The sequence below is a fragment of the Triticum dicoccoides genome, chromosome 2B (assembly GCF_002162155.2).
Source record: "Triticum dicoccoides isolate Atlit2015 ecotype Zavitan chromosome 2B, WEW_v2.0, whole genome shotgun sequence".
NCBI lineage: Eukaryota > Viridiplantae > Streptophyta > Magnoliopsida > Poales > Poaceae > Triticum > Triticum dicoccoides.
In genome coordinates this window covers 428,365,593-428,378,513 of record NC_041383.1, presented here as the reverse complement: position 1 = coordinate 428,378,513, position 12,921 = coordinate 428,365,593, and the positions used below count along the sequence as shown (strand labels likewise).

At 54.4% G+C, this 12,921-nt stretch overlaps 1 protein-coding gene across 1 annotated transcript; it reads left to right on the top strand.

Annotated features, from left to right (window-relative positions):
• Positions 1-8,095: 8,095 nt before the first annotated feature.
• On the top strand, positions 8,096-12,556 carry LOC119367800. Its single transcript, XM_037633207.1, has 2 exons — positions 8,096-9,082; positions 11,214-12,556. The coding sequence occupies exons 1-2, from the start codon at positions 8,150-8,152 to the stop codon at positions 12,294-12,296; spliced, it is 2,016 nt and encodes a 671-aa protein (XP_037489104.1). The 5' UTR covers positions 8,096-8,149; the 3' UTR covers positions 12,297-12,556.
• Positions 12,557-12,921: the final 365 nt, after the last annotated feature.

Sequence of the window (12,921 nt, the reverse complement as noted above, 5' to 3'; positions counted from 1 at the left end):
CGAATAGCCGTGATCTTCGGTAACAGGACGACTTGGAGTTGTACCTTGACCTTATGACAACTAGAACCGGATACTTAATAAAACACACCCTTCCAAGTGCCACAGACAACCCGGTGATCGCTTTTCCGCAGGGCGACGAGGAGAGGATCGCCGGGTAGGATTATGCTATGCGATGCGACTGGAGATGCACATGGAGATGCTACCTGGATATGCTACTTGGAGATGCTACTTGGAGGACTTCAATCTACTCTCTTCTACATGCTGCAAGACGGAGGCTGCCAGAAGCGTAGTCTTCGACAGGATTAGCTATCCCCCTCTTATTCTGGCATTCTGCAGTTCAGTCCACTGATATGGCCTCCTTACACATATACCCATGCATATGTAGTGTAGTTCCTTGCTTGCGAGTACTTTGGATGAGTACTCACGGTTGCTTTTCTCCCTTTCCCTTCTACCTGGTTGTCGCAACCAGATGCTGGAGCCCTGGAGCCAGACGCCACCGTCGACGACGACTACTACCCCGGAGGTGCCTACTACTACGTGCAGGCTGACGACGACGACCAGGAGTAGTTAGGAGGATCCCAGGCAGGAGGCCTGCGCCTCTTTCGATCTGTATCCCAGTTTGTGCTAGCCATCTTATGGCAACTTGTTTAACTTATGTCTGTACTCAGATATTGTTGCTTCCGCTGACTCGTCTATGATCGAGCACTTGTATTCGAGCCCTCGAGGCCCCTGGCTTGTATTATGATGCTTGTATGACTTATTTAATTTGTAGAGTTGTGTTGTGATATCTTCCCGTGAGTCCCTGATCTTGATCGTACACATTTGCGTGCATGATTAGTGTACGGTCAAAACGGGGGCGTCACACACGCTTGGTAGGCTGCGATAGAAAGTGCATTGGTTCCTTTCTTGCCAAATCTCCCAGCATGCCAGCAGCAAGATTGACTGTGCACCGTGCCATCGATGTGGATCAGTGCGTGCCAGGATGCTCTGGATGATCGTGGTGGAGCTGCCGCTGCTCCAGCGGGTTGCGGGGGAGAGCAAGGAATAGCCATGCCATTGCCCGAGCACGCTCCAGACTTGCCTGGACTCCGGGCAGTTCCAGAACAGGTGGCACAAGGATTCAAGGTTTCTGACGCAGAGTTGGCAGAAGTAGCTATTTGTCCAACCTCGCCTCTGCAGTCTGTCATTGCACCAAAGTCTATCCTGCAGCAGCAGCCATGCAAAGATTTTGATCTTCCCCGGTGCCCAGGCCTTCCAGATGAGTTGATCAAAGTTGGTGGCCATCCTGCCTTGGAACTGCGCTTGGTATGCAGATTTGGCCGAGTACATCCCCGTGCTCGAAAGCTTCCAAGTGAGGGCATCCGGCTCTCCTGGTCGAGCAGGCTGCCCTGATCGCTGCAGCCCTCGGTGCAAGCTCAGCACGACATCAAGGAGGTGCTAGTTTTGTCCGTGGGCAAGATCGCGGATCCAGGTGTCGTCCTCCATTGCCTCTTGGACTGTTCTGTGCTCGCGTCGAGAGTGGACGTAGAGCCGGGGGAAGTGTTGCGAGAGATTACCATGTCCAAGCCACGGGGATAGCCAGAATGATGCCCGTGTCCCATCTCCGATCGTCACCTTAGTCGATGCCGAGAAGAGAGCCATGTCCGCGTCGTTGCATGGCAGCTCGGACCCCACCCAGGGCCTTTCCGGGTGGTGCCATGCGATCCACAGCCAGCGCAGCCGGAGCGCTCGGCCAAAACGCTGGAGGTCGGGGACGCCGAGGCCCCCCTGCTTCATGGGGGCACACACCATCGGCCAGTTCACCTTGCAACTGGCCCCAGTTATCTCCTCATCTTGGCTCCAAAGGAAGCGCCGCCTGCACTTGTCGATCTCCCGTAGTATCTTCTTTGGCAGAAGGAGGACGGTGAGCGTGAAGGTAGGCATGGCGCTCAACACGTAGCGGACTAGCACTCGTCGCCCCACCATTGGCAGTAGTTTGCCTTTCCATCCTGCAAGTCTCGCCTTGATTCGGTCGATGATAAACTTGAGGTGAACGAGGCGTAGACGGCCCGTGGTGACCGGAAGCCCTAAGTATCTCATGGGGAAGGGGGCGATAGAGCCAGCAAAACCCTGCAGCACCTCTCCCATGTTGATGTTTTCGCAGCGGATGGGGGAGACCATGGACTTGGCCGGGTGGATGCAGAGTCCGGTAGCCTTTCCGAAATCATCCAGGATGCACAGCAGGGATTTCACCTTGCCGTGGCTAGGGTTTAAGAAGATGACAGCGTCGTCAGCATAGAGGCTGACCTGTAGCGCGAGATCGCGCCCCGGGAGACGATGGAGAAGCTGCTGGTCCACCGCGGTGGCGATGAGGTGGTGAAGTGGATCGATTGCTAGGATGAAAAGGAAGGGGGACAGCGGGTCGCCCTGCCGCAAACCTCGGAGGTGGAGGATTCTAGGGCCTGCCGTGCCGTTCAGGGATACCGAAGAAGAGGCCATGGCAAGAAGACGCGCTATCCAGTCCCGCCAGCACGCGCTAAACCCTAGTTTCTGCAACAGCTCAAGAAGATACTCCCAGGAGACGGTGTCGAATGCTTTCGCTATGTCTATCTTCATTAGAAGGCACGGTGCTTTGCAGTGATGCAGGGCCCTGACGGAGTTTTGCACGTAGAGGAAGCTGTCGTGGATACATTTCGTCTTCAGGAATGCCGTCTGTGCTGGCGAGATGATTGAGCCGATGACGGAGGCAAGCCTAATGGAGAGGACCTTGGAGATGAGCTTGGCGATTGAATGGATCAGGCTGATGGGCCTGTAGTCCTTGATCTCCGTTGCCCTGTCCTTCTTAGGCAGAAGGATGATTGCCGCGTTGTTGATCACGGACATGTCTCGCCCTGCAAGGTTTTAGAACTGATGGAAGGCTGCCATGACGTCGTCTTTGATGATGGGCCAGCAGGAGTGAAAGAAGGAGCCGCTGAAGCCGTCTGGCCCTGGCGATTTTTCTTGTGGAGACTTGCAGATTGCCGCCCACACCTCCTCTTCGGAGAACGGATTGTCGAGGCCTGCCGCGGGCAAAGTTGGCAAGCGGACGGTGTTCCAGTTGACGGTGCAAGAGCGAGGCATCATTGTCCCCAAGGTGGATTTGAAGTGCTCATGGATGATCTGCTCCTTGTCACCGTGGGAGGTGACGATGGCGTCGCCAGTGTGGAGGGCATGGATGAAGTTTTTCTGGCGCCTGGAGTTGATTTTGGCCTGGAAGAATGCCGTCTTGACGTCGCCCGCACGGAGCCAGGTGACCTGCGAGGCCTGCCGTTTGCGAGCTCTGTCGATCGCAGCTAGACCTAGTATGCGCAGCTTGAGCTGCTTCCGCAGCTGTAGCTCCTCGCTCGACAGCTGCTTGCGCTCCTGGGCTATGTCAAAACGTAGGATGATCTCGTTTGCCATGTGCATTTGGAGTCTCGTCTCACTGAAGAAGCCCTTTGCCCAGATTTTCAGGTCTTTTGTCGTTCTAAGCAGCTTGGTATTGAGACGCTGGAAGGCGCAGTTGGAGGCTACAGGGCGGTTCCAAGCGCGCTGGACCGTCGTGTGGAAGCGAGGAAAGCGGGGCCAGAAGGATTCGAAACGAAAACGGGCCGCATGGCGAAGCACAGAAGCTTCTGACAGCAGCAAGGGGCAGTGGGCGGAGCACGATGTTGAAGCAGCATGTAGTAGATATGACGGGAACATGGAGCTCCAGGCCATATTGCAGAAAAACTTGTCTATGCTAACTAAGGTTGGTGCCGTCCGCTCGTTACTCCATGTGAATCTTCTGTTTTTACACTTGATCTCTTGCAATCCCGCGGCGTCGATAGCAGCCCTGAATTTGCCCATGATTTTGCGGTTTATGTTGCTGTTGTTCTTGTCTCGAGCCTCGTAGATGAGGTTGAAGTCGCCGTTGATGAGCCAGGGGGCGTCTGCTGGAGGTGCAGCCCGTGAGAGCTCAGCCAGGAACTCATCCTTCCTCCCGTCGTCGACGGGTCCGTACACCGTCGTCATCCAAAAGGAAAGAGCCGTTGCCGCCAGGGTAATCTTGGCCGTGATGGAGAAATGGCCGATGGCATGGGATTGCACGTCTACGCGGCTCTTGTACCGGAATATCGCCGCACCATCGCGGGTGCCATCCACCGGGAGGACGACGCAATCAGCTAGTCTGCAGCCGCCAACCTCCCTAACTAGCGATCTATTCCACTCGTTGATCTTTGTCTCTTGCAGGCAGAGGAGAGCCAGTTTGTGCATTTCGGCTGCCTCGCAAACTACGGCGCGCCGGGCCGGCGAATTGAGCCCTTGTACGTTCCAGCACATGATTTGTAAGTTTGTGTCAATCATGGGGAAACGGGTGAATGCTCTGATGACTAAGACTACTAGAAATCAAAAACGAGTACACCACCATCGGCCCGAGGCGTCGCCGGCGGCCACCAATAGGCCCCAAATTCCGCCGGTGATCGGCTATGCCCCTGCTACGAGAGCACCCTAGACTGTTACGGTACATGGAGAAACCTAACTCTACCCAGCCGCGCGCTGGGCGTCGCCGGAGACTACAACTACGGGGGGAAACTAACATGGGGAATCAGCGGCCTGCGCGGCCTCTCCGTCTTGTCCGTGCATGCCCGCGATGATCTTGAGGGCAGCGGCGTCGAGGTTGGTGAGCCTGGCAATGGCCTTGATGTCAGAGTCGGAGAGTAGCTCGTCAAAGCGGCGGATCAGGGCCTCTGTTGCCTTGGCCGTCATGGTTTCCTTCGGCCGAGGATGCCCAAGCCGTGCACGATGCGAAGCGTGGCCCTCTGGCTGACCGGGACGCTGGATGGGTTGGTCTCCTGTCGAGCGCTCTGACGGGATGGCGGAGCCGCGTGCCTGGAGCGAGCCGGCGTCTTGGCGCGAGCCGGGGCCTTCCCCGGCACGGAAGGCACAGGGGCTGCGAACAGCTGGCTTGTCGGAGCGCCGCCCGCATCTGAGAGCTGCAGGTGGCACACCTGGCATGTGACTACGCCAAGCTGCAGGGAATGCGTAGTGGCCGCTCTGGGGGTGTGCAGGGCGAGGGAGAGGTCCGGGCCCATGTCGATGCCGTCGTCGATGTTGCTGGCCGCGTCAGTGCTCTCCACGAAGCAGAGGGGCTTATCAACGGTGGCCGCCGCAGCCTTGTCGACCGCGGCCCTCCTCGGGTCCACCCAAGGCAGAGGGGCAGCTCCTTGCCCACCTCGTCGAAGAACGTTGCCACCGGGTCGCCGCCACTCGATGGCCCGCCCGATTCCCTTGGCAACGGCCGGGGTGGCGCCAGCAGTGGGTTGCGCATTGCAGCGGCCGTCCCAGAGGAAGACGCAGCCCGGGACCCGGCCCTGCCTGACTTGGCAGCATGGCCCTGGCGTCCGCCGCGGGGGCGGCTCTGGCTGTGCCGCGAGGTAGGCGTGCAGCTGCGTTGGCACTCCGTGGGGGGGGGGTGCGGCTGGCTCCTTGCCGCGGCCCCGCCCCTGCAGTGTCCTTCCAGGACCTTCTTTGGCTGTCGTCGCCGTCGTGGCTGCGTCTATGGCCTGCCGAGGGCATGCCCTTGCAGCCCGAGGACGCCACCTGCGCGGGAGGGCGCATGCGCGCCCCCGAGTCCTGCGACGGCCTGCCGTCCTCGACGCCTGCCACCCAGCCACCCACAAGTGGGAAGCGCGGGTACGGGCGGTCGTCATCTTCGTAAGAGGGGAGCCCGCTCTGGCCCGAGTGCGAGGAGCAGGGGGAGAGCGGCGTCTAGTCTTCGGTGCGATCAATATGCACCAGCACATCCCAGCGGAGCAGGTTGGGGGGGGGGGCGCGACCGCTCTGCTTGGCGGCGAGATGCCGAGTATCTCCTCCACCCTGCCGGCTCCCCGCGCGTGCTTCCACAGCGTCTGCTTGGTGGGGATGTGGTGGAGCTACCACACTCACACCTAGACGGCAAAAAGCTTCGTGTCCGCGCGCTCGAAAGTGCGGCTGTCGAGGCGGTCGATGATCACCTTGTCGTCCAGCGCCTCCTTTGCGCCCTCCAGGGTCCACAGCTGCATCGGCAGCTTCTCCATGACGACGCGGACATGCAGCATCCAGGTGTCGTGGATCGCGTGCGTGTCCTCCCTCCACGGCTCCAGGAGGAAGGAGACGCCGTCCATGTTGATCGAGCCGCGTCGAACTATGAGCTCCTTATGCGCCGGCATGGTGAGGTGGATGAAGAAGTCTTCAGGATCATGGCTGGTGACGCGAAGAAGGTGCGAGGGGATCTGAAACTCCCGCTCGATGGCCCGGCCGATGGAGAGGGGGCTGGCCGCGTGCAGCTTGCTCATCGCGGTGACCACCACCGCATGCTACTGCAGCAGGAAGACCTGCTGCTCCATCTTCGGGGTGGAGGCGATCACCTTGTGGCTGGATCGAGGCCGGTGCCAGTGGTCGATGCAGGGGGCGTTCGCCGGGGCCATCGATGGCGGAGGAGGGCTGGCGGGGAACACAAGCTGTTCCTGCACCGGACGGCCCTGCTGCACGCCCGCACCCCGGCCGCTCTTGCTCTTGGGGCACTCCCTACCGAGATGGCCTGGCCGCTTGCAGATGATGCAATGGAGGGGGTCGTGGAGTTAAAAACAAGGGGATCAGAAGAACAAACAATAAGAGTGAGGGATTGAAGTCCGTTTCCTTCGTATCGTATTTCAACAGATCGGGTAGTTCTAGTCTTTTTTGATTACTCCTTCCTTTTTCCCATCATTTGACATAACATAATTAAGAAACTGTTTGATGGTCAACGGAACGAGTAGAGAAGAAAAATGCCCTTATTCCAAAGGAAGTGAGTGCCAAAGCGAAAATAGAGTAAAGAACAAAAGAACAAAATGCAAGGGTTGCATCCGCTGTTTCAAGTCCGGACGGTTCCTCCACTAGGTTATTGAGTTGGCTCCCCCGTTATTCTTCATCAGACGTCGACGCGGCGGTGGTGGGGGCTGAGACACCGAAAGCAGAGGCCCTTGAATCTCCTTAAGAAGGCCTCGCGCCCCGGCGAGGGAGAGGCGCGCCCAGATCCGGGCCCGCGGAGGCGCCCTGGGTTGCCTGGCGGGCGCTTGCCGGCCTTCTTGCTCTTGCGGGACTGGTAGCGTATCCATCCCTCATCAATGGCGGTCGCCTCCGAAATGGGCAGAGGGGAAGGCACAACTACAATGGATCGAAGCCGGGGCTGCTCTGGCAGTGGTGGCGCGTCAAAAGCCATCGGTCCGGGCGAGGGAGCGCCCTCGAGGTCAGCACCACGCTGCAGGATTTGCGGGGGCGTCCCCCACTCTGGTGCAGCTGGAGATAGGGGAGAGGTAGGAGCCGTGGATGAACCAGGGGATCCAGATCCGCCCTCGATCCTGGAGCATTGATGGGTGGTTGGTGGGGAAGCGGGATCCCGGGGCGGAGACAGGGCCGGCATGGGCGGCAGCGGCCACCCGGGCAGGGCAGCGGCGCAGGAGCGGAGCGGGGCCTAGCCTAGCCTAGCGGAGCGGAAGACCATAGTGTATGCAAAATTCACGCAATTCCCTTTTGTTCATTTCCCCACAGCGTGTTTGGTTCGGGGGAATTAGAGATGAAGAATGGGAGTTGAGGGTAAGGAGATTAAAAGTCCACTGTTTGATTAGAGGGAATGAGAGTTTAAGTGGGAAGGGGACTGGGAGTTGAGGAAGCCAATTCCCACCGATTTCTTTCCAGGGGGTACCCTGTTAATTCGTGAGCAGAGTTCTATCCCACGCCAATTCCCATCATATGCCAAACAAGGGAATGGATGTAAACCTCTACTTCCCATGCCTAATCCCTTCATAAACACCCTTGTGCAAACTCCCATTTCCCTGCCCGAGTGTTTACCAAACAGGTTGCGAGAGAAAGAGTCGGCATAAAATTGGCCTGCACAAATCTTGAGGGCGGAATAGACGTCTGCTGTTGGTAATCCTGGACCAGGACCCCTTCCTCTTTCCCCGCCTTCCTCTTTCCGGTTATAAAAGGAAGCCATCGTAGCGTAGCGTGGTAATCTCCACTCCGTTCGCAATTTCACATCCATCTCCTTGCCGCCAAAAGCCAAATCCCCCCAAAAGCCCTCCCCCTCCCCCTCCCACCCACATTGCGCCTGCCAAGAAGAGGCCAAGAACGCGACGAACGGCGACGCCCATCAATGGACCGCATCCAGGACTGGACGGAGGAGGGGATCAAGGAGGAGGAAGAGCCCGGCCTGCGCAGGCGGGGGCGGGCAGCGCGGGCGCAGTCTCCTTCGGCTGATCACGGGCCCCACAAATTCTTCGGGCCGAGGTCGAGGTCGCCGTCCCCTCCGCCTGGCGCCGGGTCGAGGTCGCCGTCTCCTACGCCTGGCGCTGGGTCGAGGTCGCCGTCTCCTCCGCCTGGCGCCGGCTCGAGGCCCGTCCCCCACTCGGTGCGGACGCGAAGGTCCGCAAGGGTGACGCTTGTCCCTGCGGCTCCAGATGGTGCCGGTTCTGGCGGCGCAGGTGGTCCTGGGGGATCCTTCGACTGGGACCTCGGTGCCATGGAGGAGACCGTCTCCTCGACGAGAGATCAGAGCGCGAGGCCGAGGCTGGTCCCTCCACCGGATACGAGCACGAGCTCCGCTTCCATCACAGGAGGTCGAGCACAGGAGGTGGCGGCGGAACGGGAGTTCTCCTTCCCTCCGCTCGAGGCGCCGCCGAAAGTTGTCGACGCGGCGGAGGTTCTTGGCCAGTTCGCCGCCCAGTTCTTGGAGGCGACGATGGGCGCCACCGCAGGCCCCAGGACGGAGAAGATCAAGAAGGAGCTCCTTCTCGACCGGAAGGTGGTCGACCTGGCGGGTCTAGAGAGGTGGTTACGAAAAATGGAGGCGGTCGCCGAGCTCGCCTGGTTCACGGACCTGTGCTCCCACGAGGAGAAAGCGGTGCCCCCGCTCGAGCTCTTCGAGTGCGCATTCCGGGCTCTGGAGGCCGCCCGGTCCGATGAACTCCACCGTTGCAGCGCCGATGCCAGGAGGTTATGGATTGGTCCAGTAGCCGTGCCGGAGTTCTTCTTGTGCCCTTTCTCCAAGAAGTTCATGGAGAAACCAGTCGTCATCACCTCTGGAAAGGTTCGTTAAATCTTTCACCTGCTCTCTGAGATGTACTTCTTCTGCCAGCTGCGTGCTGTTTGTGCTGTTTCACTTGTTTGGGATTAACTAATGCAATTGGTCTTGTAACATTTGAAGTACTTTTCATCTTGTAAGACCAGATTGGAAACTCTTATCTAGTTGAAATGTTCAGGTTAGTTCAGATTTTTATCTCTATGAAATCTTGTTAGATTGTTGTGTCAGGGTCAATTGAGATCCTTAAAGTTTGCTTACTCTTCAAGTCTCTCTTGAGTCTGTTTCTGAAGAATTTTGAGTATTGCCCTTTGGATCATAGGATCTCGCTGAGGATCAGACGTACTATAATTTGTCTAGTTTCATATAACAGCATTTTGGTTCAAATATGTGATACTGGTTGGGAACTTGGGATACTTACTGGATTGAGGAAGAAATTTAGAAGTGTTTCTGAAACCAAAATGTTTTATTAGTTACGGACTTGGGGCAGTTCAGCATGTTGGATTGAGCATAATTGAGAAGCTTGATATGTAATATATTGTTGTAACGTGATCTATAAAAGTTGAACTTCTCACTAAAATTTGATCAGATAATATCACTGAAGTTAAATCCAGAGAAAAACTAGTGTGTTGCGGTGGAGTTACTTCTTGGGCCAGTTGCGTGCTGTTTCACTTGTTTGGGATTAACTAATGCAATGGGTCTTGTAACATTTGAAGTACTTTTACTTAATTACTTTTGTTTGGAACATGGATGCGCACTGTCTTCATCTTGTAAGACCAGTTTGGAAACTCTTATGTAGTTGAAATGTTCAGGTTAGTTCAGACTTTGAAGTTAGCATGATTTTTATCTCTATATGAAATCTTGTTAGATTGTTGTGTCAGGGTCAATTGAGATCCTTAAACTTTTGCTTACTCTTCATGTCTCTCTTGAGTTTATTTCTGAAGAATTTTGAGGATCAGACGTACTAATTCATATAACAGCATTTTGGTTAAAATATGTTATACTGGTCGGGAACTTGGGATACTTAGTGGATTGAGGGGGAAAAAATAGAAATGTTTCTGAAATCCTAGTGTTTTATTGGTTGTGGACTTGGGGTGGTTCAGCATGTTGGATTGAGCATAATTCAGAAGCTTGAATGTAATTATATAAAAAATAACTTTGTAAAGTGTGATCTGTAAAAGTTGAACTTGTCACCAAAATTTGATCAGATAATATCCCTGAAGTTAAAGTGAAAAATTAGTGTACTGAATGGAGTTACTTGTAGCTGGGATTGATCTGATGAAAAAACTGTTCGGTTAAAAATCCTGCAGATAGTTTTTCTGCTGAGATGATGCAATGGGTGTTGTACTGTTGTTCTTGATTTTCAGTTATTTAGTAGTGTTGGATGGGCATTGTATTCATCTTTTGAGACCACTTTGGAGATGATATGTGATTGAAAAGCTTTGTTTCTTGTTAGCAAGAATATTTCTTATCTGACCATGAAAATATGTAATGCTATTGTTTCTACAGATTCAAGAACTCAGATTGATTTTCATCATTCCTCACTATGAAATCTTATTTGGTTGCAGTGCAAAGGTTAATTGAGAATTTGAGATCCTTTGCGTAGAACTGTAGATGCTTGCTTGTTGAGTTTCTAGATACTCCCTCCGTCTGAAAAAACTTGTCCCTCAAATGGATGTATCTAGCACCAAGTTAGTGCTAGATACATCCATTTGAGAGACAAGTTTGGGACAAGCTTTTCCGGACGGAGGGAGTATATGGTTGTGTTTGTTCAAATAAGGTCGTGCTGTTATACTGATCGGGATACTAGTGGATATCAATCTCATAAGAGGAACTGTTAGAAGGGTTTCTGAAACCATAGCACTTTATTAGTTCTCGGTTGGGCATTCTTTCTTTTTTCCTCCCAAGAAAACACAAAAGCTTTATGTCTCGATGCATTTGAAAAAAGGAATGGCAAAACAAAACTCCTATTGCTTGTGTTTTGTTAGCGTGTCTTGTTTGCTGCATTTTTTTACTACTACTCTTCTTTAATTATCATATAGACAGACACTGAATGTTGATAGAACTGTAATACCTGAGCTGCATTACCGTGAGTTTTTCTTATTTTCGTATGTTTGATCTCCTTGGTTGCTGGCTGCAGACGGTAGATCAGTCTGAACTGGAGAAATGGTGGAAGAAAAACAAACGCATGTGTCCAGTTACCGGCGAGGTCCTCACGCACAGCATCTTCATCCCTGATGCGCTCATTGCGCTGTACATTTCGCGTTGGCGTGCCGCAAACAGGATGAGTGATATGACAGCACCTACCGATCCACCAGCTATCTCTCCCGAGGAGGAAGCCCTGTTCAAGGAAGTCACCCTCTTGGCCAACTCCCCCAGGAGCTCTAAACAAGATTACGAGGCTATCCTGCGCCTTCTGGCCGACCAGGAGCGGTGCTCATTCCTGCATCTGCTGGGGCACAGCCCAGGGACAATAACGAAGCTCGCCTGCGTCCTGCCGGAGACATGCCTGGAGCCTCACCCTGAGCTAGACGACGTCGTCCTGGAAATCCTTGCCATGGCAGCTTCCTACAGCCCCAACAAGGAGGTTTTCGGAGACGACCGGTACGCCATACCCGTGCTGATCGCGAGGGCATTGCTGGGGCCAGTGCCCACCAGGGCCAAGTGCGCTCGGATCCTTGGGCTGCTGGCTGACAACTACTACAACAAGATCAAGATCGGTGAGCTTGGAGGGTTTGCTCCACTGATGGAGCTGCTGCTGGTGGGAGACATTGATGTGAAGAAGACGGTGGCGGTGGCGCTGGCCAGCCTGTGCGAGGCCGAGGAGAACTGGAGCAGATTTGTGCGGGAGGGGGTGGCGGATGCCGCCATATCTCTCATGCGGAACCACAGGCTGGTGGACGAGGCTCACAGCATCTTGTTGCAGGTCGAGGGCTTCCACCTGGCCATGCAGGACATCATCGACAAGTTGGAGTCGTTCCGCGACGATGGCGACGGCGACGACATGTGCAAGGAGATGGTTGATCGGCTCTGGCGTAGCTTCATCGCATCATCAACACCATCTGGTCGAGCAAGACAAGCTGACAACCTCCCTCCCGAGGCGGCGGCGTCGTCATCGTCATCAACACCATCATCCTCACAGGACGATGTTGCGGCTATCGTTTCATGGCTGCAGAGGAGGTCGTACAACCCCCGGACATACAGGTGCAGAAACTATCGCTGATCCGTTCATATTCGTGGTGTAAAGAACCAATCATCAACAGGCTAAAAGCAGCAGTACGTAGCTGATCGTTCTGAACATAACTGTACCTCAAACAGGCAGCGATATATACAGTATCCCTCAAAAAGTGATATGTACAGTAGTAAACCTCTGGATGACAAGCTATAGTGAAACATACGGTTGGCACTGTCAGAACGAATTCCATGAGTTGTAGTTAAAGGCCCAAATGTAATTCCTGATACAGTGCTGCTCAGTGTTCTTGCTGTACAATGGATCCAATACCATACTTTTGTTTGTGCATATCAGATGAATTTGAAATGTCAAGGATTCAACAAGATGGAGCCATCCCAACATACCTGTTGGTTGCATATGCTTTGTTGTTTTACCATGTCAATTGGTACCAACATCCGAGTATATAAAAGTGAGTACTACTCTCTCCATTCCGAGTTACTTGTCACAAAAATGGATGTATCTACAACTAAAATATATTTAGATACATTCATTTCTTGGACGAGTAATTCCGAACGGAGGGAGTACATACATAGATGGACAGAGAACAACGACATGCCACCTCCCCTGCTTACGCTCCTGCGACGCGCCGCTCCAGCGCCCGCAGCCACCAACGTCG

Bases quoted from the DNA above. Each gene is read 5' to 3' on its own strand.
- LOC119367800 (XM_037633207.1), top strand. From the start codon at position 8,150: ATGGACCGCATCCAGGACTGGACGGAGGAGGGGATCAAGGAGGAGGAA. The intron at 9,083-11,213 runs GTTCGTTAAATC...TGCTGGCTGCAG, and splicing joins TCGTCATCACCTCTGGAAAG to ACGGTAGATCAGTCTGAACT.